The sequence below is a fragment of the Schistocerca serialis genome, chromosome 10, assembly GCF_023864345.2.
Source record: "Schistocerca serialis cubense isolate TAMUIC-IGC-003099 chromosome 10, iqSchSeri2.2, whole genome shotgun sequence".
NCBI classification, from domain to species: domain Eukaryota; kingdom Metazoa; phylum Arthropoda; class Insecta; order Orthoptera; family Acrididae; genus Schistocerca; species Schistocerca serialis.
In genome coordinates, this window is record NC_064647.1 from 119,433,208 (window position 1) to 119,460,564 (window position 27,357).

The 27,357-nt window shown below is 44.5% G+C and overlaps 1 protein-coding gene across 1 annotated transcript in view; it reads right to left on the minus strand.

The window, feature by feature from the left end:
* The window catches only part of LOC126424586 (potassium voltage-gated channel protein eag-like), a 215,855-nt gene extending 200,306 nt beyond the window's left edge, over positions 1 to 15,549 (minus strand). The window contains exons 1-2 of the mRNA XM_050087328.1: positions 15,526 to 15,549; positions 14,236 to 14,659 (exon numbers count right to left, since the gene is read on the minus strand). Of these exons, the coding sequence (XP_049943285.1) occupies positions 14,236 to 14,659; positions 15,526 to 15,549 (448 nt within the window). The remainder of the gene's footprint in view (positions 1 to 14,235; positions 14,660 to 15,525) is intronic.
* Between the last annotated feature and the right edge of the window lie 11,808 nt (positions 15,550 to 27,357).

The window sequence follows — 27,357 nt, forward strand, 5'->3', positions numbered from 1 at the left end:
TAAAATGGCAGTGGGCAGCTCATATTGCACGTACGAACGAACGAAGATGGACAAAATCAGTTTTAGAGTGGAGTCCCAGAGAAAAACGAAGACCACAAAGGAGACCACCTGATGTCTGGGATAAGGAACTGAGGAAAGCTGCGGGCTTCAACAGGCAGAAGACAGCAGCTGAACAATAAATAAATAAATGAGAATAAATCTTTCCAGCTTTCCTCTATGTGACTGGTGTGCTTTTGGGGGTACAGCTAAATTGTTGATTCAGTTTTATGGATTACATTTAGACGACAGACCCAGATGCTCTCTTCAGAGGCTGCGACCTGTGTTGTTATACTCTTTGGCTGGACGTCGACCAGACTGTAGAGTATTGTGCGTCTCACACCATTATTTATAGCCGAGTTCGACCCCTGGAGCCAGATATGCTCCCTAATGGTCACTTGTTTTTTCGGGAGCCCATACTGATACTCCGAGTAGCGCCTTTAGTCTCGGCGGATTCCAACTCTGCTGCATATGTTGGTCGGTGAGGTCTTCAGTTTAGAGAAGTTACCCAAGCCTTTTTCGAATTAAAATCTCCATCCCGGTTTACTGGACTTACCAGCACTTTTACTGTGTTCGAATTCGGTCAAATTGGGTCTTTGGTGGATTCCATACCTAGCATAATTTGGAAAGACACACAATCGCGACCTATTGGACCACACTACATGACTCAAAATCGCGACATGTTGGACGACACTGCATGCCTCCCTGTTGTTAGGTGCACAGAAGATATCGATTTTATGTGCTGATATGAGTAATGGACTTCCGCAAGGTACTGGACTCCAAATGTGTGTTGCATACAGAGCCCTCCGCAGTGTCCGCTCAGGAACTCGTACCTGCACTCACTGGCAGAAACAATTCCTGTCGGGGTTCAAACCGAATGCCTCTGACAGGACGTGACACTCATCTCCGGCACCTGTCTATTAGGGTCTTTTAACGACCAGCACTCATATGTCATATTACTTGGCTGCAAGTGGCAAATCATTCCTTGAAGGGATAGAGGGCAGTTTGCGTTCGTATACCATGAACTCAGGCTTCTTCAGCCGTTGTGTGGCCTCGGGTACGTCCATACAGGAGAACTCCTCACTCCCATGTGAATTTTAAAATTTTCCCGGGGAGTTGACTGTTCAAACAAATTTCGGGCTTGCAGCCGGTCGTCGTTCAATACTTCGCACGATATTTCAACCGGGCACCTGCCAGTCATCTTCAGGTGAGCCGTCGCAGACTGGCGAAAACGTTTTTTTTTTCTTTATTGATTTTAAATTCCCCCCGAAGGGGGCGGGCTGGCAGCAGCTTAGTACGCTGCTCTACAGCCTACAGACTTTTTTTTAAAAAAAAGGAAGAAGAAATAAACAAGGAAAAACAGGCGATAAAATAGTGACTTAAAGTGTAAAATGGCGTAAAAATGCGGAAAGTTAAAACAGAAAGCAAAAGGGGATGGCAATGTTGATAAAATACACAGGAATCAGACGAGTAACATAGTAGACACACAATTAAAAAACATGGCGACAGTCTGGTTTCTGTTCGCAAGAGATAAAAAATCACACCCAGCGACAGTGTGATGGCTGTTCGCTACACTTCCCAAAAGACACAACACGGAACACTCACTGGAAAAACACACACTGTAAAACACTGCACGAAAATGGCGGCACAAATATGGCACTCCTGAGTCAAAGGCAGATGGGGGGGGGGGGACCTGGAGGAGGGGGAAAAACAAGGAGGGAGGAGAGGAAAAAACGAAAAGGGGGGGAACGTAGGAGGAAGAAGGGCAGACACGAGAGGGAATGAGAGGAGGCAGAGGAGGGAAATGTAAAAGGACTCGGGGGAGAGAAGTGGGCAAAGAGAGGGGAGGTGGGGAAGAAAGAGGATGGAAGGGGGGGAGAGGGAGCCCAGGAAAAGGACAGAGGAAAGGAGGGGGAGTGAGGATCAGAGTTGATAGGAGGGATAAATGGAGGGAGAGAGGGCATTATCTGGTAGGGGGAGTTGATGGAAGCCACCTTGGGAAAGGAGATGTAGGGTGTAGGGTAGGGGAGACACAACAGTGAAGACGTGGCAGGGGGTGGGGATGGGAGAGGAGAGGAGCAACCAGGGGGTGAGGGGGTTCAAGGCGGTGGGAGGTGTAGAGGATGGGGATATGTTCGAGGAATAGGAGCAGATGGGGGAAAGCAATGAGATCATAGAGGATCCGCGTGGGGGACGGGAGGCGTATACGGAAGGCGAGGCAGAGAGCATGACGCTCAAGGATCTGGAGGGACTTATAGAATGTGGGGGGGGCAGATATCCAGGCAGGACTGGCATAACAGAGGATGGGATGGATTAAGGATTTGTAGGTGTGGAGGATGGTAGAGGGATGCAACTCCCATATCCGGCCAGAGAGGAGTTTGAGGAGTTGGAGGCGGTTGTGGGCTTTGGATTGGATGGAGCGGAGATGATGGATCCAGGTGAGGTGACGGTCAATGGTGAGGCCAAGGTAGGTGAGGGTGGGGGTGAGGCAGACAGGACGGGCGCAGACAGTAAGGGAGAAAGCCAGGAGCTGGAAGGAGCGAGTGGTATGACCTACGATGATTGCCTGGGTCTTGGAAGAATTGAGTTTCAGGAGCCACTGGTTACACCATGCAGCAAAAAGGTCAAGGTGATTCTGGAGAAGGCGTTGGGACCGTTGGAGGGTAGGAGCGAGGGCGAGGAATGCGGTGTCGTCAGCATATTGCAAGAGGTGTACTGGACGGGGGGGGGGGGGGGTTGGGGCATATATGCCATGTACAGGAGGTAGAGGAGAGGGGAGAGGACAGAGCCCTGGGGCACACCTGCAGAGGGGTAGAAGGTGTGGGAATTGGCATTATGGATGGTAATATAGAAGGGGCGGTGGGTGAGGAAGGAGGCTATCGGGCGGATGTAGTTGATAGGAAGGGCGTAGGTTTGGAGTTTAAGCAGGAGACCGGGATGCCAGACACGGTCGTAGGCCTTTTCGAGGTCAAGAGAGACATGGCGGAGCGACGGGAGTTAGCTGGAGGGAGAGGAGATGAGTGAGGCGGAGGAGTTGGTCATCAGCAGAGAAGGGAGGTCGAAAGCCACATTGGGTGGTTGGGAGGAGGTGGTTTTGGCGGAGGTGGTGATGGATGCGCTGGGAAAGGATTGATTCCAAGAGCTTGCTGAACACCGATGTGAGACAGATAGGACGATAGGAAGAGGCATCAGATGGAGGCTTGTTGGGTTTGGAGAACATCAGGATACGGGAGGTTTTCCATGGGTCGGGATAGAAGCCAGTGGCAAGGATGACATTGTAAGGGTGGCAAGGATTGAAAGGAAGGAGGGAGGGCAGTGTGAGGTGGCGCGAAACGTCTTCCGTTCCGCAATATATAGCGTACTGTAACTATTCTGCGCATGAGCCCGCATCTCGTGGTCGTGCGGTAGCGTTCTCGCTTCCTACGCTCGGGTTCCCAGGTTCGATTCCCGGCGGGGTCAGGGATTTTTTCGTGATGGCTGGGTGTTGTGTGTTGTCCTTAGGTTAGTTAGGTTTAAGTAGTTCTAAGTTCTAGGGGACTGATGACCATAGATGTTTAGTCCCATAGTGCTCAGAGCCATTTGAACCATTTTTCAGCGCATGCGTCGAAAACTTAGTTGAACCACACTGCCCGCTGGCAGCGCATTCGCTGGTGGAATAGCGTTAACTCAGTCGCCCTCTGCGTTGCTGTTTGCCACGGCCGTTGACGCACTCTGTCGTCTTCGATTTGAGCAAATCGTGGAGATGATGGGATTCCATGCACTGTCCAGCTGGTAGCCGCTGTCACGGTTTAACAGATTTTCCGCCAGTCGTATTTCTACGGATTCTTTCCTCTCTCCCATTCTGCTCCTCACATAGACCCGTGCCCCCTTTCTGATTGTATACAACCAGTTGGAACGTACTGGATCGTTATAATTAAACAGTGTGTTACGAGTGCTGCAGTGTGAGTTGCATACTTTGCAGGATGCTGAAGCACAGTAGGTGTATTGATTAGTCAGTGCGCTCGCTGAGTATGCTGACAAAAATAATATTCTGCCACCAGGTGAAAACATAGTGTTTTGAGCAGACAGAATATGGTGTGCGTGCAGGAAAGAGGGAGGAATGATGAAACACTTGATAACGGTTGTTCTAGCATGTCTATTAAGATAATGATCAAGTGTTCAATATGGTCCCTTGACTCAGTAACACGCTGCATCCGTAATACAGTTTCACACCGAAAATGCAAATAAAATACCTTCTGCACCATCCAAAATTTTTCGCCATTTAATATCTGGTGATAAATTGTAATATACTGCTGATTCTGAATCTGAAAACTTCATTCCATAAACTATATTTTATACGTAATGGACGTAATAATGTATTTATTTGTGAATGTATATAACTGATTGTAATTATAATGTAAATATTGTAAATTGATGGGTGACAGCCAAGGGAACTTTGTTTGAGCGTATTGATAGCAACGACAAAATGGCAGCAGCTGCGCCTACTTTGTTAATCTGCAACTACGGAGAGCATGGTAGCAGTGGGCGGGCAGAGGAAGCTGCAATCATAGCTGCTGCCTGTCCCACAATCATCCGTAGCTCTGGAGGCGACTCGTCGTTCTCAGCCAGCTGCAGCTCAGCATTGTCGTCAGCCACATTTTTTGTCGTCTACCCAGCTACAACATCGTTAGACTGTTAACTGACAGAGTATAACTAATATTGTACAGGCATTACCCATGGGCATTTGTTTCAAGACTTCGACAAACTTTCTTGAATAATAACCTCCAAAAGTTAAAACTTATAGGGCACCTTTTCCATGCAGTCACCGAGTGTCTCAGAAATATCAAAATTGATTAACTATTTACTGCCAGTTTTGTTTATCTGCCAATGACCAGTTTCAGTCTAAATTTTGCTTCCTCAATAACTGTTCACTCTTGTATTGTGTAACAGAAGCGGAACGGATTTGCAAGTTGGACTATTAACTTCACTCAAGTTAATGTAAAATTTCACTGGCAAAACTAATAACTAAAGATTCAACATAAATTAAGAGCGCGCAATTTCATTTATTTTGTATTCAGCTTAGCGAGTGACTTCTGCTGACTTGGTACGTACTTTATAGTTCTTATTTTAAAAGTAAAATAAGTTGCTCGTTTGCTTAAGGTAAAGTCAGTTCAACCTTTCAATAACTGAAAGTAAACTGCTCGGCCGGCCGAAGTGACGGAGCGGTTCTAGGCGCTGCAGTCTGGAACCGCGCGACCGCTACGGTCGCAGGTTCGAATCCTGCCTCGGGCATGGATGTGTGTGATGTCCTTAGGTTAGTTAGGTTTAAGTAGTTCTAAGTTCTAGGGGACTGATGACCACAGCAGTTAAGTCCCATAGTGCTCAGAGCCATTTGAACCATTTTTGAAACTGCTCGCCTTTTTCCAAATTTTGCGTTAAGTTACTCTGAGGTTACTAAAAATCATTTTTCATGTAACAAATTTCAGTTGGAGTCTGTTATTTATTTAAACAACAAATTTATTTAACCTTGCTTTCAGCCAGCCGCTATGGCCGAGCGGTTCTGGCCGCTTCAGTCCGAAACCACGCTGCTGCTAAGGTCGCATGTTCGAATCCTGCCTCGGGCATGGATGTGTGTGATGTCCTTAGGTTAGTTAGGTTTAAGCTGTTCTAAGTCTAGGGGACTGATGTCCTCAGGTGTTAAGCCCCACAGTGTTAGAGCCGTTTTTTTGACGTTGCTTTCAAAATTTAGTATTTCAAAAAAATCAAATGGCTCCGAGCACTATGGGACTTAACGTCAGTCCCCTTTAACTTAGAACTACTTAAAACTAACTAACCTAAGGACATCACACACATCCATGCCCGAAGCAGGATTCGAACCTACGAACCGTAGCGGTCGCGCGGTTCCAGACTGTAGCCCCTAGACCCGCTCGGCCACTCCGGCCGGCTTTAATATTTCAGATTAAGTAAATGCAAGCTCACTGCTTTCTGACTCATTTAGTATTTCCTCGTGAACCGTTGTGTTGTGAAAAGTGTGACAACCTTCTGTTGCCATGCCAGTGATTATTTGCCTTATTTTCTTTGCTATTACCTTCATTAGGATTGTGGATATTCATTGCCCTAGTGGGCTGGCGTCTGTTTAATTATCCTTGTTTTGCTAATCAGTGTTTTTTTGTATTAAATATTACGTAGTACGCTTTTTCCCCCGTGTGGTTCGTGAGTGATTGCACTTAATTTCACCCATTTCAAATTTATTATCAGTATTTAGACTAGGTTTAGAATAGGTTCTTCCTTCGTAAGGGTCTGTTGTACACTTTCCTGCTACTAACAGGTTTATTTTCCTTCGGCAATGATAGCCTTACCCACTGTAAAATTTCATTAGGCATATGCGCTCACAGTCAATTATATCGCAATCCAATGCCGATTAGGTTCAAATGGTTCAAATGGCTCTGAGCACTATGGGACTTAACATCTTAGGTCATCAGTCCCATGGAACTTAGAACTACTTAAACCTAACTAACCTAAGGACAGCACACAACACCCAGCCATCACGAGGCAGAGAAAATCCCTGACCCCGCCGGGAATCGAACCCGGGAACCCGGGCGTGGGAAGCAAGAACGCTACCGCACGACCACGAGATGCGGGCTGCCGATTAGGAAGGGGGACGCTAGAACAGCATGGCTGACAGTTGCTCGCAGCATATCTGATGTAATCCGAGTGATATGCCATTGTATGCTATCCCTCAGATGAGGAAGAGTCTAGATACATACCTGGCAGACACGATGTTTCAGATATCACCACAACCAGAAGTCACATAGATTTAGGTAGGGAGATCTGGAAGGCCAAACATTTGGAAATTACCTAGAAATTACTTGGTCATTACCAAAGATTTCTCGATGTAACTCTTTCACCTCGCAAGCGATATGTAGTATCACCCCAGCTAGTGATGTGGACACAGTTGCGTTCTCGCTTAGCTGGAATTACGTTTCTCCCATTTCAGTTCTTGTAATGTGCACGTTTCACCTCCTCAAAGAAAAACGGACTGAGAATGAAGGAGCTTAAGACGCCACACCATGGAGTCACATAAGCTGAGTGCAGCGTATGTTCGTCCATGAGATATGGCATATGTGAGAGTTCTGTGCTTTCATGGCATGTATATAGGAAAAATGTGCCTCGCTCATCCAAAGAACACTCCCTGGCCATACGTCATCCATTTCCAAGTGTACAAAAAACAAAGGGCAAAGACACGGCCTTGAAGCCTATTTGGGGACTCACTTGGTGCACATTCTGAATCTTGCACAACATGACATATGCGACAGTTCTGTGCATTCATCGCCTGTGTAGAGTGCCTCATCCATCCAAACAACATTCCCTAACCACACATCATCCATTTCCAAGTGTCTCAAAAACCAAAGGCAAAGTCCTGGCCTCGAAGCCTACCTTGGGGATTCATTTGGTGCACATTCTGAATATTGTAGGGATACCAGTGTAAAATAATAGACAATTGCAATGAAACAGCTGGAGTACTGACTGCACAATTTCAGGCATGTGTTGCATGGTCAGCTATAGCTACAGAGGCTTCATCAAAATCTGCCATGGGAGTGGACCACATCCCCCCGCTCTTGATCATATTCTTTAGCCCACTTATTGACATGGGTCTTCTTCACAGCTGTTTCTGTCGGCGATATTTCCGCAATGCAGCCGTTATTGCTGCTGTTCTGATGAAACAACTTCACCAGCAGTGCCCCCTCTTTCTTCTCAAGAACCAGTGCATTTTGTATGGAAAACTTTCACTTTTTAAATCCTTTGCATCAAGTAACTTCACAAAAGAAATTAACAAGTCTCCAAGGGGCAAAGAGTATACCGGCATCAAAACAGGAAACGTTTCACATTCTGATTGCTTACAGCGCCATATTTTCACCTGGCGGCAGGAAGCAGAACTATTAATTTTTTCAGCATAGTCCGTGAGAACACCAATTAATGAACATACCTATGACATTTCAGCATCCTGCGATGTATACAACCCACGCTGCAGCACTTGGAACACTAATTATAACCAGTTGGCACATACCTCTTCAGTGCCATGTCTTATATCAGAGCTGGAGGACAGCAGTTCTGTATTATCTACAGCACTCCAAGGAGATCCTGCATGCTCTTTTAAAGGAATGACTAATATTTTTTTCTGGAGATGTTATGTACAGTAATGAGGCCATTCATGTGGTGACTGTCAGGGCTGTAGTTTTCAGACCTCTTTTCACAGACAAAATTCCTTAACAACTTTCCGGCTCACTCAGTTAAAGCACATTTGGAGTACCCTAGCTGCCGCTGGATGTCACTTGCTTACAGCAATGAATTAACCACTAACACCTTCTTGAGTCACAAGTCCAATGCCTTAATCAGTGTGCCTACTAAATCTGTCCCAAATGCACTGCTTCACCTTACTCAGTGCCAAATACAAACATAGTGCCTTACTCATTGACCCTACTCACACAGTGCAAAATATATATACAGTCCCTCAGTCACTGCTCCACCTTACCCAGAGTAGTAGAGCAAGGCAGGTGGCAGTCGGTAGACCTAGGCAGTTGCCAGTCCATTTTGTTAGTGCAGGTTGCCTGCATCAGGGGCAGGTATGCGCTCAGGGGAAAACCTATTGTTCTCCTTTGATTGACAGGTACTTAACCTATTGTTCTGTTAAAAAGGCTAAGTACTTGTCAATCATAGGAGAACAATAGGTGTGCCCCTTAGTGCAAGTAGTAGAGCAAGGCAGGTGAAGGTCCATTTTGTTAGTGTGGGTTGCCTACATCAGGGACAGGTATTCACTCAGAGGTAAACCTATTGTTCACCTTTGATTGACAGGTACTTGACCTTTTTAGCAGAACAATAGGTCAAGTATCTGTCAAACGAAGGAGAACAATAGGTTAAGTACCTGTCAATCAAAGAAGAACAATAGGTTTGCCTCTGAGTGCATACCTGCTCCGAATGTAAGCAACCACCACTAACAAAATGGACTGGCGCCCGCGTTGCTCTACTGCTACCCCGGCCTGAATTCACGTTCTGTGCCTTTTTACCTGCGCACTGTATCCCAAATGCAAGTCTAATATCTTAAGTACTGATCCACCTCACGCAATCTCGGATACAAATACAGGGTGACCCAAAAATCGTTAACATTTGAAAATGTACTAATTCACAGAGTAATATTGGTAGGTAGGCAAAAACTGACACAGATGTCTGAAACGATATGAGGATTAATTGAAACCGAAAATTCGTGCAAAAACTGGCCAACATATGGCACAGGACAGCAACATGTTACTGATGCCATGTCACTGGAATCGTGTCTGTGTGACAGGTGCGAGATGTACCAATATGTTACAGAGTCACATTATCCCTAGTCTGGTTGATACGCATAATCTCAAAGAAACGACTTTTTTGTATGATGGCGCTCCACTCCATGTTGATAATTGTGTGAAAGATCTCTTGCACACATCGTTTGGTGAGGATCACTTGATGAGCTGTCTCTTTCATAATTCTTGGTGTGCCAGATTCCCAGACCTCAATCTGTGCAATTGTTGGTCATGGAGTCATCTGCAATCGCATGTCTACCGTGATCGTCCAACATCATTAGGAACACTAAAAGACAACATCTGATGGCAATTTTTCACCATACGTAGTGATATACTGTACAACGCTGATCACAAAACTGTCCCTCGTCTGCAGATATTGTTGCTAAATAACGACTCGCATGTTGAGCATTTCTTATAAAGAGCATTGTAGTTAACATATGTTTTTGGGTGGGGTCCGCCTTTAGCAAAACACAAGTTTGTTTTTTGTCTTAGATATGTTTCACTGCAGTTGCAGCATCATCAATGGGTTCTTTATTATTATGGCTGTTAAACGTAAGGACTGTTCTTTACTGTTTAAACACATATAAATATTAGTTTCTAAATTGTAATTACAGATTTCTGAAGAGACATAAATTATGTATTCATACCTTCTTACCACATGGTGTGGTTTTCCAGCTGTATTACGTTTTTACAGTGTCTGTTTTCTTTAAAGTTTGTCACCTGCAACTATTCAACTTAATGTTAATTGATGTGTTGCTTCCTAAAGTGGGCGTGACGGGAAGGTCGCACCACACATGCAATTATTTTTCAAATACTTTGGATGCGATTTCATCGGTAATTATTGTCCATGAATTCTAGTAATAAATGAAATATAAATTGAAAACTGACATTTTCGGCCAGTTTCATGAACGCCTGCATCTACTTCTGTATAGATACTCCGCAAGTCACCGTATGGTGCGTGGCGGAGAGAACTCTGTAGCACTGCTTGTCATTTCCTTTCTGTTCCACTCGCAAATGGAGCGACTGTCTGTATCCCTCTCTATGAGCCCTAATTTCTTGTAGCTTATCTTCGTGATCCTTACACGCAATGTATGTTGGTGACAGTGGAATCGTTGGGCAGTTAGCTTCAAATGCTGGTTCTCAAAACTTTCTCAATAGTGTATCTCGAAAAGAATGTCGCCTTCCTTCTAGGGATTCCAAATTGTGTTCCTACTTACGTTGTGCGAACCTACCGGTAACAAATGAAGCAGTACACCTCTGAAATGCTTTGATGTTTTCCTTCACCTGGTACGGATCCCAAACACTGGAGCAGTACTCAAGACTAGGTCGCACCAGCGTCCTCTAAGTGGTCTCCTTTACAGGTAAACCTCTCTTTCCTAAAATTCTCGCAATAAAATGAAGTCGCCCATTCGCATTCCCTACCATAGTTTTCATATGTTCATTCCACTTCATACCCCTTTGCAACATTTGCGCAGATATTTAAGTGGCTTGACTGTGTGACGTAGGATACTAGTAACACAGTATCGCCAGCCGGGGTGGACGAGCGGTTCTAGGCGCTACAGTCTGAAACCGTGCGGCTGCTGCGGTCGCAGGTTCGAATTCTGCCTCGAGCATGGATGTGTGTGATGTCCTTAGGTTAATTAGGTTTAAGCAGTTCTAAGTTCTAGGTGACTGATGACCTCAGAAGGTAAGTTCCATAGTGCTCATAGCCATTTGAACCATTTGAACACTGTAACCAAACATTACAGGTTTGATTTTACAACTCATCCGCATTAACTTACATTTTTCTACATTTAGGACTAGCTGCCACTCATTACACTAACAGGAAATTTTGTCTAAGTCGTCTTGGCTCTTCCTACAATCACTCACTAACCTCACCGTGCACCAAGGCATTATCAGCAAACAACCACACAGTGCTAGCCGCCCCGTCTGCCAAATCATTTATTGACGTAGAGAACAACAGCAGTCCTATCACACTCCTCTGTGGCACTCTAGATGAAATGCTTGTATCTGATGAACACTCGCCGTCGATGACAACATACGGGGTTCTGTTACTTAAGAAGTCTTCGAGCCACTCACGTATGTGTGAATTTATTCCATATGCTCGTACCTTCGTTAACAGCCTACAATGGGGTACCGTGCCAAATACCCTCCGGAAATCTAGAAATATGGAATCTGCCTGTTGCCCTTCTCCACAGTTCTCAGTATCTAATGTGAGAAATGGGTAAGCTGAATTTCGCAAGAGCAATGCTTTCTAAAACCACGCTGATTCGTGGACATAAGCTTGTCAGTCTCAAGAAAGTTTATTGTATTCAAACTGAGAATATGTTCAAGGACTCTGCAGCAAACCGAAGATGGCGATATTGGTCTGTAATTTTGCGGGTCCATCTTTTAACCTTTTTATATACTGGAGTCGCCTGCGCTTTTTTCCAGTCGCTTGGGACTTTGCGCTGGGCGAGAGATTCACGATAAGTGCAAGCTAGGTGAGGGGCAAGTGTCATAAAGTACCCTTTGTACAATAGAATCTTGGTTCCATCCGGACCTGGTGATTTACGAGGGTTGCCCAGAAAGTAATGCACCACATTTTCTTTTCTCAGCCGAAAACAATGGTAAGATTGCGAACCGTTACGTCTGTATTATCAGAAGTCTCCTGAGTAAGCGTGCAAAGTTTCCGTCACTTCCGACAGATAGCGTAGCTGCAGGGCAGTTCCAAAATGGCGTCTGTAGGTGATGTACGTTACAAGCAACGTGCCGTGATTGAATTTCTCACTGTAGAGAAAGAAACTGTGGGGAATATTTGCTGTTGGCAGAAGTACAGTTAGTCTCTGGTCACGGAGGGTGAGATCATCAGAAGGCGGTCTGGTGGAGCTCCACGATTTGCAACGGTCGGGGAGACCAGCCACGGCTGTCACACGTGACCTAGCTCCTTCTGACTTCCACTTGTTTGGGCCATTAAAGGATGACATTCATGGAAGACTTTTTGAGGACGGTGGGGAGGTGACTCACAAAGTGAAACACTGGCTCTGCCACAAGGACAAGGATTGGTACCGACAGGTCATACACGGCCTTGTTTCATGCTGGAGGAAGGCCACAGAACTGGATGAAGATTCTACATCTACATCTACATCCATACTCCGCAAGCCACCTGACGGTGTGTGGCGGAGGGTACCTTGAGTACCTCTATCGGTTCTCCCTTCTATTCCAGTCTCGTACTGTTCGTTGAAAGAAGGATTGTTGGTATGCTTCTGTGTGGGCTCTAATCTCTCTGATTTTATCCTCATGGTCTCTTCGCGAGATATACGTAGGAGTGAGCAATATACTGTTGACCCTTCGGTGAAGGTATGTTCTCAAAACTTTAACAAAAGCCCGTACCGAGCTATTGAGCGTCTCTCCTGCAGAGTCTTCCACTGGAGTTTATCTATCATCTCCGTAACGCTTTCGCGATTGCTAAATGATCCTGTAACGAAGCGCGCTGCTCTCCGTTGGATCTTCTCTATCTCTTCTATCAACCCTATCTGGTACGGATCCCATACTGCTGAGCAGTACTCAAGCAGTGGGCGAACAAGCGTACTGTAACCTTTTTCTTTTTTTTCGGATTGCATTTCCTTAGGATCCTTCCAATGAATCTCAGTCTGGCATCTGCTTTACCGACGATCAACTTTATATGATCATTCCATTTTAAATCACTCCTAATGCGTACTCCCAGATAATTTATGGAATTAACTGCATCCAGTTGCTGATCTGATATATTGTAGCTAAATGATAAGGGATCTTTCTTTCTATGTATTCGCAGCACATTACACTTGCCTACATTGAGATTCAATTGCCATTCCCCGCACCATGCGTCGATTCGCTGCAGATCCTCCTGCATTTCAGCACAATTTTCCATTGTTACAACCTCTCGATATACCACAGCATCATCCGCAAAAAGCCTCAGTGAACTTCCGATGTCATCCACAAGGTCCTTTATGTATATTGTGAATAGCAACGGTCCTACGACACTCCCCTGCGGCACACATGAAATCACTCTTACTTCGGAAGACTTCTCTGCATTGAGAATGACATGCTGCGTTCTGTTATCTAGGAACTCTTCAATCCAATCACACAATTGGTCTGATAGTCCATATGCTCTTACTTTGTTCTTAGACTGTGGGGAACTGTATCGAACGCCTTGCAGAAGTCAAGAAACATGGCATCTACCAGTGAACCCGTGTCTATGGCCCTCTGAGTCTCGTGGACGAATAGCGCGAGCTGGATTTCACATGCTTTTTTTTTTCGAAACCCATGCTGATTCCTACAGAGTAGATTTCTAGTCTTCCGAAAAGTCATTATACTCGAACATAATACGTGTTCCAAAATTCTACAACTGATCGACGTTAGAGATATAGGGCTATAGTTCTGCACATCTCTTCTACGTCCCTTCTTGAAAAAGGAGATGAACTGTGTGGACGTGGAAAATTGGGTGTGTACATAAAATACCATTCTTTCGTGTGTGTAATTGTCATTATGTTCAATAAAGAATTGTTGAAGAAAAAAATGCATTGCATTACTTGCTTTTCAATGCTTCAGGTGTTTCTCTACAACAGGGATGCCTATTACTGTGTCGTCCATATAGGAGTCTGTCCAATGGTCAAAGACAGTGTGTTTGTACGATTCTCTTGTGAAATTTAAAAATTCGGCTTTCGTTTTGCTGTCTTCTACTGCGACACCGGATTGGTCAACAAGGGACTGAATCGAAGCCTTAGACATCCGCCCTTGCTCAACGACTCGCCTCACTTTCTGAGTCAGCTCACATTTTGAAGATACAAGCACTTTATGAGCACAATAATAATAATATCTCAAAGTTTGTGACAGAGGCAAGAAACAGGCAGTGCTGACTTACCGGCGATGATCATCATGCAGATGGTGAAGATCTTCTCGTTGTCGGTCTCGGCGGCGACGTTGCCGAAGCCGACGCTGGTCATGCAGGTCATGGTGAAGTAGAGCGCCGTCACGTACATGGTCTTGCGCGACGGCCCGTTGACGAGCTCCGGCGAGCCCGAGTCGTTGCTCCAGACGTAGGAGTAGGGCGTCTGCGTGACGTTGGCCAGCTTCCACAGCCACGAGAACTGGACGCCGTTGTCCGCGTCCGACCGCCCGATCGAGTACCAGATGCACGCGAGCCAGTGCGCCACCAGCATGTAGAAGCACAGCAGCAATATCAACATGGCCGCGCCGTACTCCAGGTAGCGGTCGAGCTTCCGCACCACGCGGCCCAGCCGCAGCAGGCGTACCACCTTCAGCGCACTGAACAGGCTGCCGATGCCCTGCGCACAAGCGGCAACCACCACTGTCCGCGGGGAAATTCTCTGCCCGGGGCCCCGGCCAGCTCTCGGACCAACCACTTACCTCTATCGTGTGTATATGTATATGTGTGTGCTTTGTGAAGGTGTGTGGCACGTGAAAGGGAAACTGGCACAATTAGAGGATGAAGTAGTCAAAGTCGTAATCATTCTCAGGGAACGAGCGTTGGGGCAGATGAGGGCCCAGCTGCTTGTGAATCTTCCAGGCTATATGTTTGTTGTGAGCCATGAACCTTTTTCGTTGGCGACGTTCCATACAGAGCTTGGCTGGACATCTTCAGAGGTCGGCAGAACTCAGATGGACCAGCTGAAGCTGACGAAGCGTCAGGAATGAAAAAGTTTCATGGACCATGACTGCACAACCGATAAGATTCACCAGCAGCTGTCTGGTCGTGAAACCCTTCACTGTATGATCAAATTCAGGATATCTTGCATAGTCGACCTGAGCAAAGTTGTTTGATGTGGCCTTCCCCAGTCTTTCACGAAGATTAAAGAATGGGATGATGAAACTAGCGACAGTTGGTATGATGTGTATTTATTTGCCCACAAACCTTCCCAATAAAGCAGCTGTATTCAAGTCACAAATAGCAAGAGATCTTGTTGAATAGGGTTCCTTGTTGTCAACAAACTTTCCTTTAACTTGATACAATTGTATCCATGACATGAAGATGGCTACTTCGCCAGAAAGGTTTGTCCGTAAACAAACGCACATCACTCCAGCTTCTGGTGGTGTCATGGTACCATTCTTTAAATATACAGAGGCTGTGCAAGAGTGCTTACAAAAAATATTTTATGAACTGTCAATTCTAAAGTGATGGAGTCCAGTCGACCTTAAACGAAATCCTAGCACGCATCATCAGAAGAAACCTGGCCACTATTGTGTACAAGAAAATATTAGTATTTCCGTTTTATGTAATTTATCCATTTTCACGTACATACAGTATCTGATCAAAGGTATCTGGACACCCCTGTGTAATGTGGAACTGGCAACCAGATGGGTGGACGCGCCAATACACAGGTAAAAGGAGGCGGTCATTATTGGGAGAGTCAGTAGAGGAGCAATAACAACAGTGTGTGTCGGTGGCCAAGCGGTTCTAGGCGCTTCAGTCTGGAACAGCGCGACCGCTACGGTCACAGGTTGGAATCCTGCCTCTGGCATGGGTGTGTGTGAGGTATACGTAGTTATAAGTTCTAGGGGACTGATGACTTCAGATGTTAAGTCTCATAGTGCTCAGAGCCATTTGAACCATTTTTTGTGTCAATCAGGAGGGCCCGTTGACATTATACGTGGGCTACTAATCACATGTCATCTGAGTAACAAATCCGTCAGACACATTTAAACCTTTCTAGAGCAGCCCATGTCAACTGCTGATGATGCGAATGTGAAGTCGAAATGCAAAGGAACAACCATAGCTAAAGCAAGACCAGGCACTCCTCATATACTGATGGACAGCGACCGTCGACCATTGCGGATGGTGGTTGTTAAGAAATCGCTTGAAATGAGCAGAAGAAGTAACTCGTGAGTTCAAAAGTGCTACGATAACTTCGTGTAGGAAGTTAAAAAATGGCAGGGTACTATGCTCGAGCAACTCTTCACGAGGCAAACATTTCCGTAGTCAGTGCTAAACGACGCTTGAGGTGGTGTCAAGAGCGAAGCCAGTGGACAATCGATGGCTGGAATCGAGTGATGAATCGTGCTTTACCCAGAGGCAGTCAGAGGGAAGGGCTTCTGTTTGGCGAATGCCCGGAGAATGTTACCTGCCATTGGTCCAATGCCAAAAGTTAACTATAGAGGAGCTGGTGTTAAAGTTTGGGGATGTTTATCGTGATTAGAGTGTGGTACCCTTATTGTTCTTATGGTTCAAATGGCTCTGAGCACTATGGGACTTAACATCTGTGGTCATCAGCCCCTAGAACTTAGAACTACTTAAACCTAACTAACCTAAGGACCTCACACACATCCATGCCCAAGGCAGGATTCGTACCTGATACTCTTGCACATCCATGCCCAAGGCAGGATTCGTACCTGATACCGTAGTGGTCACACGGTTACAGACTGAATATTGTTCTTAAAGGAACACTAAACGCAGTAGGATATGAACATATGTTACAGAATTGCGTACTGCATACAGCGGAGGAAGAGTTCAGTCGATGATTGCTTGTATGAGCATGTCGTAAAGCAACATCTATGATGGAATGGTTTGTGGACAACAATATTTCTGAAAAGGGTTGGCCTGTCCAGAGTCCCGCTTCAGGCGAATACCGAGACAGTTCTTCTGAAAGAGCACGGTCGACTTCCTTCCCAAATCTGATGGGACCAATGGCCTTATTCTGTGGTCCTCTCTGCCCAAATATACCAACCAATCCAGAGTCCTGAACTGAATCCAATGGAATATCTTTGGGATAAATCAGAATTTCGACTTCACTCCAGAACCCAGTGTCCAACATCGCTGCACTTTCTTCTTTCGGGTCTTGAGAAAGTCTGGGCTGCCATTCCTCCACAGACGTCCAGATGCCTAACTGAGTGTGTTCCGGGCAGAGTTCTAACCGTTTCAAACGCGAACGGTGGACATGCCCCATATTGATGTCCGCTAATAGGTGTCCGGATATTTTTGATCAGATAGTGTACATCGGACCTGTGCAGTGCTGTTAGAAAGTGTCAATTTGAAAATCTGGAAATGATAGGCTGCAATGGATCTTAAACTAAATCGTCGTACGAACCATTAGAGGAAACCTGACTAAGATGGTCTAGAAAGAAACTGCAGTTATGTTCCTTTTATCTAATTTGTCTGTCTTCATCCAGAAGCTTCAACACCACTGCGAAGTGCATGGCAGAGAGTTTCTTCCCATTCCAATGGCGTATGGAGCGCGGTAACAATGATTCCTTAAATGCCTCCGTGCCTGCTGTAATCACACTAATCTTGCCTTCAAACCTACACAGCAGTAGCCTCTGAATAATATCTCCACCAGGGGCTTCTGTAAGGTGCTGAGGGGCGGTGGGGATTGAGCAGGGATAGATGTCAAGATGGAGGAGCACTTGCCTGCTTCTGAAATCTGATATTATAACCGAGTGAGGTGGCGCAGTGGTTAGCATACAGGACTCGCGTTCGGGAGGACGACGGTTCAATCCCGCGTCCGGCCATCCTGATTTAGGTTTTCCGTGATTTCCCTAAAATCGCTCCAGGCGAATGCCGGGATGGTTCCTTTCAAAGGGCACGGCCGACTTCCTTCCCTAATCCGATGAGACCGATGACCTCGCTGTGTGGTCTCTTCCCCCAGACAATCCAACCCAACCCAACCCTCTGGCGATATAGAATTCATCTTTAATATCAAAGTTTTTGCGTATTGCTTGTAATAATTGCCTGCGACTATACTAAATCGCAGATTTAGCATGGTTCAGAGCTATCAGTGTTTCTAAAAGTGTATTTCTCGTTCTACTTTTTCAGGAGTATTAATTTGACAGTTTTTCTTGACTGTTTCTATTGCTACCCAACCAGATTTTCTCAGTCGTCCTTACTTTTTTCTTTTTTAGAATTCTTATTTTCAACCAAAACCAAAATTTTATTTTTATGATGAAATATATATGTTATTAAAGATTATTTCAATACGTTGGGTGCAATCATAAGGATGTAATATCCGATCGTTGAATCAAAATAGTGGCATCCATATCCACGTTTAGCGTACAAAAAGATGTACGGTACTAATAAAATATGCTTACCATTTTGGTATGATAATAAGCCACTTATGAAGTTTCGGTGGATGCCTATCAGTTGTTTGAGGTACAGGGTGTTTCAAAATGAATATACCGGTTTGAAGGCTTTGTAACATTTATCGCATTCAGCTTACATTATTGTAAAAATATTGAATGAAAGAACAACTCAAATAGTTTTCCTTACAACTGTACGATGAGAACATTATTCGTCACACAGCAGGCATCGAGCTGATAGGCGAGTTCTTCCCAAAGCTTGATTGCTGTGTCAGAGGTAATTGTTGCAACAACTGTTTCAGTACTGTTTCTGAAGTCACGTACTGCAGCTTGTAGCGCAGGTTGATACACATGGTCCTTTATGAATCACAAGGGTAAAAATCGCTTGGCATCAGATCAGGTGACGGTGGAATTCATGCGTAACAAGCTCTGTCATTCCGCGCCTTACAACCAACGTCGTTTAATCAATCGTGTAGTCTGTCACTCCAGAGACGGCACACCATCTTGCTGCCAAATAAAGTTCTGCTCTTCAGCTTCTTCCAGTCTACAGAAAGAGCCACACTTCCTACGCATCACGATACGAAGCACCAGCTACAGTTACTGCACAGCAAAAAGAGAGACTCTTAAACTTTCCGCTGGGATATGACACAAGGAACATTTAATTTAGAGAAGTTTCGTTTCAACTATGCCATTTCGTGGGGATTTGGTGACCTCCACACACATACAATATGTGTGTTCACATTTCCAATTACATGTCATCATTGAAGACGACACGATCCAGGAAAGCTTCATGGTCATGCACCAACTTTTTCTTTGCAAAGTTGGTAAGTAGACCGTAGTCTGTAGGCTTTAGAGCTTATAACAGGTTTACAAATAAAAATATTTGAGCTACTCTTTCATTTGATCTCTAATTTTAAACTGAATATAATAAATGCTATAATGTATTAAAACAGGTATATTCATTTTGAAACACCCTGTACAATACGTTTTGTGTAATTTATGTCACATTTAGTTCTTGGGTAAGGTCACATCCTCAGACATCGAATCAGTAACATAAAAATGGCAATTTTAGAATCTTGTTCCCTCTTGGATAAATTTGAGTGGATCCTTATGTTCTTCACTTACTACTGGTTCTTGAAATTTTTTAAGGATGGATAATTAGTGTTGAACTTCAAGAGCCTGCGAATTTAGCTTTCTCACCATTTTCGTGACAGACTCTTTGGAGTCAAACAGTCCTGTGGCCACTCGTGCTGTTCTTCTGTATATGTTCGATATCCCTGTACTACGGAGCGCTAGATCTGAAGATTATCAGCCAATCAGATCAAAACCCGTCATCACTAAAAGAAACAGTAATTCAACTTCCTAAATTTCTTGAAAGAGGCATTATAAGACGAACAACAATAAAAGGAAAACAAAGGTAATGGATATTAGGTAATAAAATCCTGATTTCCTCTGTAGTAGTTTAAAGATGTATTTATTACGATGGATTCATTTCAGCTAGAATCCATCTTCAGACGATCTACCAGTCACATAACATTTTCTGCCGGCCATTGTGGCCGAGTGGTTCTAGGCGCTTCAATCTGGAACCGCGCGACCGCTACGGTCGCAGGTTCGAATCCTGCCTCGGGCAGGGATGTATGTGATGTCCTTAGGTTACTTAGGTTTAAGTAGTTCTAAGTTCTAGGGGACTGATGACCTCAGATGTTAAGTCCCATAGTGCTCAGAGCCATTTGAACCATTTTTTAACATTTTCTGTTTTATTATAAAGTTGGTTCATCACATTTTCAGAATTACAAATTTGTTCCTACGTACATACATCATCAATGGTCGCTGTGACTGTACTGTATTACGACGTGGTATAGGTTTTAAGGCTCTTACTATAAAAGCTGTGCTGTGGTTTGCTTCCGTTGTTAACGGTCCTTTCTTTTAATTTTAATAATTCGGCGTTTAATCATCAAATTTTAGAGATTGACAGTTGGCTAAATATGCTATATGGTTGCAGTTGCCATGATGTGTTGCTGTCATAATTTCTGTCTGTATATGACTGTAATCGAGGTGTCTGGGGTAATGTTCGTTTCACAACAGCTCCCCCAAACGTGACGTCATTTTGACGTCACGCGCTATACTGACGCCCGCATGATCGGCTATCAACTTTATAACAAGGAAGAATATTAATATTACTGCTTCTCGATTCACTCGCAGCAATTTATGCTGTCCTCTTAGGTTCCTGTCTAACCACACACTCGAGAGGCCATACATATTCGGCAATAAAGAGCCAAATATTTGTGTGAAGGAAGAATTTGAATTTTATTGTTGCTCGCTTCAGTTTCAGAAATTTAAGATGCCTCATAAGTTCCTAGCTAACCACATACTTCGAAATCGCTAAAAATTTATTTCATCCTTCCTTCTAACATCAGACTGAATATAAATAATATCCAGTATTGCAGAACATATTTGTATTACACTCATAAGAGAGTAAGAGAACGTGTTAAAACGCTAGAATGAAAAACATTCCGTGTTAACAGAATGCGAAACAAGAACTTACGACTCCGGAAAGCACGACGATATTCATTACGCTAGCACAAAACCATGCGATGCTAACCTCCGCCTTGGTTATCGTATTCTGTCTTAAGGCTTGTATCATCGATGCGTTATGAAGTGACAATTAATAATAATAGTGATATGTTTGTGATAAATTTCCAATTCTCCGTTACACTGAAACGGCATACTGAAAATTATAAAACAAGCGTTTTTCATTCGTAATTTGTAAATTACTTGACGATAATAATTCACTCCTAAGTGAGCAGTCTCATATGAAGGCAGTAACCGTCGAGAAATAATTACGTGATATTATACTGTAGCAATAATTGTAATAAATCATTCCAAGAAGACGTGCTTTTGTAAACGTCCGGTACGCGGGCATGAAATTTTGTGAGATGCCCGTATCGAATGCTAACGATAGTCGATAGCCGATCATGCGGTCGTCGATATTGTGTGTGACGTCAAAATGATAAGTTTGCGGAAATTGTGAAACGAGCGATCCACATGTCTGTCGGTATTAGTCTGTATCTATCCATTATGTTTGGTTAGGAATTCAATAAAACTGTGTTGTGTGTACGCAGATTTCTATCTCTAGTACGCTCATTTTACAAATATTACTTAAAGGTTTTACTTGTATAATACTTGAAGAGCTAGAAATCGACATACGCACAATACAACCCCCTGAAGATATTTTAAACTAACAAACGGATTTAAAACATAAACATTTCATAAACAATTTTATTCTTAATCAAGGACAACGGATATGCACAAAATACTATCCCCTGCATACATGTCTTGAGCCACCGTAACTCAGGCGTGCCAATTACCCAGACTATATTCATCCAGAGTTTGAGAATGTGAACGTTTAGGAACATCATCTCCAACACACATACTCCGCAAGCCACCTTACGGTGCGTGGCAGTGGGTACCATGTAGCATTACTACTCATTCCCTGCCCTGTTCCATTCACAAATAAATCGAGGGAAAAATGACTATCTATATGCCTCCGTAGGAGCCCTAATTTCTAGTACCTTATATTCGCGTTCCTTACGCACAATGCATGTTGCCGGCAGTAGAGCCGCTCGGCACTCAGATTCAAATGACGGTTTTCTAAATTTTGTCAATAGTGTTTCCGAAACAGAACGTCCCCTTCCTTCCATGGTTTCACATTTGAGTTCGTGAAGCATCTCCCTGACACTTATGTGTCATTCGAACCTAACGGTAACAAATCTAGCAGCCCACCTCTGAACTGCTTCAATGTCTTCCTTCAATACAACCTGGTACAGATCCAAAACACTCGAGCAGTACTCAAGAATAGGTCGCACCAGCGCCCTATATGCGGTCTCCTTTACTTGTGAATCACACTGTCCTAAAATTCTCACAATAAACCAAAGTCAGCCACCCGCCTTCTCTGCCACAGTCCTCAGATGTTCATTCCATTTCACATCGCTTTGCAACGCTACGCCCAGATATTTAAACGACTTGACTGTGTCAAGCAGGACAGTACTAATGCTGTGTCCGAACATTCCAGGTCTGATGTTTTTACTCATTCGCTTTGACTTGTATTTTTCCACATTTAGAGCTGGCTGCCATTCATCACACCAACCAGAAATATTGTCTAAGTCATATTGCATTCTCCTACAATCATGCAACTCCGACACCTTACCGTACACCACAGCACCATCAGCAAATGGCCGAAGACTGCTGCCCACCTTAGACATAAGAGTGTCTAATTTACTTTACTGTCTCTTAAATATTTTTTGTAAAAAAATCCACGGCTTGAACTTTGAACTATGTGAAGCATGCATTTCTCTGCACAATTAATCTATGTAGACATGCGTTTTTGACCGCTGGAGTACAAACTCCGGAGCGAGATAAAACAGAATGTAATACGTAAATACATATCGAATATTTATGACACATACTAGGAAAGCGGAAAAATATCATCCGCTAAGTCATAACGCGGTCGATAGTGTATATGGTATAACCATGAAGGACGTCCATCAAAGAGAACTGTGACGACAGTTGCAAAAGTCACTTCAGAACTGAAAGTCGCACTATCGAACCCTGCCAGCACCGTATCAATACAAAGGCAGCTCTATAAGATGGGAACTGCAAGCACTCCGTCTCCAGGCCACAAGTGGCCCATCGGGACCATCCTCAGATGGGTAGGAGGGGCGTATGGTCAGCACACTGCTCTCCCGATCGTTATGATGGTTTTCTGTTTTTCTGTGGCTGGAGCCGCCGCCACTATTAGGTCAAGTAGCTCCTCAAGTGACACCACGAGGCTGAGTGCACCCCAAAAAATGTCAACAGCGCATCGACGGCCGGACGGTCGCCCATCCAAGTGCCGGCCACACCCAATAGCGCTGAACTTGGGTGTTCTCACGGAAACCGATGTATCCACAGCGGCAAGGCCGTTGCCTGGGAACTGAAAGGCGAGCTGGAATTCCAAAACCACGCATCAGTGACGAAATGGCCGTAACAGGAGAACACGTTGCTGAAGCCATAAAACCTGGACAATGGAGAAATGTAAGAAAATTATTTGGTTGGATTAGTCTTGTTTCACGCTGTTTCCAATTTGTGGCTGAGTGTACTTCCCAGCAGTGACACATGGCAGGGGGAATGGTATCGGTGATGATTTGAACAGAAATATCATTGAATTCCAACAAGGACTCCATGATTACTCTGCAATGTCGTATTATGTGACCTTTTCGGCTATCAGCTCCATCCAATGGCACAATGTTTGTTCGCCGATGAAGATGCTGTCTTCTAAGATGGCAGATCCCCTGCTCACAAAGATCACATCTTCCAGGACTGGCTCTGTGAGCACAAGGATGAATTTTCGCTTCTCTCCTGGCCACCACGGTCATCAGACCTCAATGTTATTGTGCTCTATGGTCTAATTTTGACAGAAGCGCGAGCAATCGCTAGCCACCCCCATCATCGTTACCTCAACTTCCCATTATTTTGGGAATGGAGTAACAGACCCTTCAAAGTCATAGAGGACCTGTACTTATCCATTTCGACACGACCAGAAGTCGTTTTGAAAGCCACCGAGTTCTCTACACCGCATTAGGCATGGTAATGTGGTGTATATTTTCTGTGTTTCCATATTATTACCCAACTGGTGTAATTCATGCTAGTGAAGTGTGGGGACACAACAAAATGCCAGCAAGGAGCTCTCAAGTTAGGTAGTACCCATGACGACGGTGTGAATGAAATTGCCCGATTTCTTGGTGTACCAGCGAGCAGTGCCAAACCTGTCTACAAGAACTGTTGTAAACACACACTGGTGTAGCAAGGCGTACGAACAGTGCCAGTAAAAAGACCCTAACCGGTAGGGAACGCAGACGAGTGTAACGCCTCGTCAATCATAATCTGCTTCAGATCCAATTGCCATTGCTGCGGTCAGTGAATGTAGGTCCATCACAACCAGGTTCCGAGCGAGCACTGCAAAGGTAAATGCTTTTACTAGACATCAGGAGTCGTGTATCTCGGACAAAGCCATTTTTGTTTCGTAGGCGGGGCCTTCAGTAAGTAATGCAACATCACATTTTTTTCAAGATCATTTTCGATTGAAAAAAAAGTCCTGATTTTCTGGTGGAAAATCTTGAAATTTTCCCACTTCAGCCATTATAGTCTCATGAAGCAGGTGGCCGCTGTAGACATAGCCTTTAAAAGGGTGTGTGCAACGAAGTTGAGTTCCAAGCAGAAAGTTGTCACTTTCTTTTGGCAGCAAGTCAGACCATCGCGGATTTTTATAGGCGATTGCAGAATCTGTATGGAGACCTGGCAGTGAACAAAAGCGCTGTTGGTCGTTGGGTGAGGCGTCTGTCATCAACGCAACAAGGTCGCTCAAACCTGCCGGAGGATGAACTCATGTTTCATCGCCTATGCCGAAATTGGACAGAAAACTGTCACGATCAGCGTCGTGGCGCGCAAGCAACTCCGCACAGATGACCCTCACAGCTGTGAGTCCTGCAGTGTTGGAACGTGCTGACAGTCTCGTTCGAAGTGATCCACGGATCACAAACGCCTCGCTGCGCAACTGGACGTCTCAGTTGGTAGTGCTGATATATTCATCCACCAGTTGGGATACTCAGACATGTGTGCCCAGTGGGTTTCTCGATACCTAAGAGAACACCATAAAGAGCAACAAAGGACCATCTGTGCGCAATGCCTGCGCCTCACGAAGCTGATCGTGACAATTTTCTTTCGAATATCGACACAGACCATGAAACACGAGTTCATCAACTCGAAGCAGAAACAAAACGGCAATCCCTGAACTGGCGCCACACCACGTCTCCTCCGAAGAAAAAGTTCAAAGCCACATCCTCAGCCAGTGTCCTGTGGGACACTGAAGAGGTTATCCTGTTTGACGTACTCCATCATGGTGGAACGATCAAGTCGGAAGTGTCTTGTGCTATCCTCGGGAAACTGAAGAAACGACTTCAGCGTCTTCGTCACCACAAAAATGGAAGTGAAAGTCTCCTTCAGTATGATAACGCAACGTGAGACTCAAGTCTGCGCACCCAAGAGGGGCTCAAAAAATTTCATTGGACTGTTCTTCCTCATCCACCCTACAGCCTGGATCTCGCATCTTACTGCTTCCATCTGTTTGGGCCAATGGAGGTTAAATACGGAAAAAGAACTCAGTGTCTGTTTCTAGTATTAAATCCTCGTTGAAAAATTTTGGTACAGAAAAAGAGACCAAGGGAGTCACTACTAATTACTGACCTTGCTTTTAAAGTAACACTGGGAAGTCCAGAATCAAATGCATTATGTAGTACTCAAACAGTCCTATTTATAGGTGTATTACATCAATGTAAATTTGATTTTAATTTTTTATTATATCAGAATGTATTTTTCATTTACCTTCCTTGCAGTAAATTGATCAATTTTTGAACTAATATTTTTTTCTGTTCAATAAGTTCGCCCTGCCCACCATTGGATTTAGTGGTTGCAATTTTCTGCCAGTCACATTTCATTTCTTTCGGTATAGGTGCTGTGGATATCTTGAATCGCAGAAGCACGTATGGTATCTATATTATTCCACCAGCAACGTTACATTCTCTCTAGACTACACCACTGCCTATGCAGTCCATGTCTACAACAACAAAAACAGACAAGGCACTAGATGAAAGCTTCCTGTACTGCTGGCCCAGAAGCGGAGAGGACACAAATTTCCTGTGAAGGAGCGCTACGAGACCGATAACCAGCAGAAGACGAGCGAACACAAGCGAACGCGAGCTGAACGAGCCCCAGGTGCCATTTGTTCACGCACGCCTAGCGTTTACAGGTACGAGGACTATTCTGAAAGTAAGGTCCGACTGGTCTTAAAATAGAAACCACTGTGAAAATCAGAAGTGTTGTATTTAGAAGAGTTAGCTACACCTTCCACCTATTTCTCTACATAGTCTCCACTCCGAGTTGGACGTTTGTCGTTGCGTTATACCAACTTCCCAGTACCCTCGCCATATAAGGCAGCCGCCGGTGCTTTCCGACAATTCTCTGAGCTGATCTACAGCTCGTTGTCAAAATATCTTCAGAGACAAGCGGTTCATGTGAGCAGAGGTGAAAATCAGGAGGAGTCAGGTCCATGCTATAAGGTAGCTGAACGAACACTTCCGATCGATAACGCTGCAGGAGCAGCTTCATTGTCCCTGCAGAGTGCAGCCGAGAATTATCGTGAGGAAGGAAACGTGTGACAGTTATGCTATGTGGGCTGCATGACGTCAGGCGAAATCTCTCTCCAGGCTCCCATACGTGGTGGGAGATGCTATTTTCTAGGAATATTTCCATGCTCACTGTAGACTCAGAACTGTGACAAACGATGTGATATCATCTATGGGCATACTAGTGACACTGTTCAACACATCTGTGCAAAGATTCGCGAATTTTCACTGTGATTTCCATTTCGCAACCAGTTGGAACTTATGTTCCATCCTCGTATACCAGAGGTAATTCTCATTCGCTGTTACACATTCGCTTGTGCTTGCTTCAGTGTAAGGCATGGAACCTCAATTGTTGTAAAAGGTATTTGGTTTACGACTCAGTAATTTTCATACTGAGTATGTCAGAATGACACTATTAGTATCACTATTATTGTTATTAAATGAGGTGTTTTCCTCTAACAGAACTTCATTGGACCTTTCTTCCTACAGTCCGGATATCGCAGCTTCCAACTTCCATCAGTATGGTCCAATGAAGGACGCACTCCACTGGAAGCAGTACATGGATGACGGGGAACGCACTGATGCATGATGACGTACGCTCTGAGGTCGACCATAGTGGTACCATGTGGGCATAGAGCCCTCCCAGTAAGGTGCTGTAAGGCTGTCATATTGAATGGAAATTATGTTGCAAAATAGGGTTTTGTAACCAGCAGAGCGTGCATTAATACGTTGTTTTA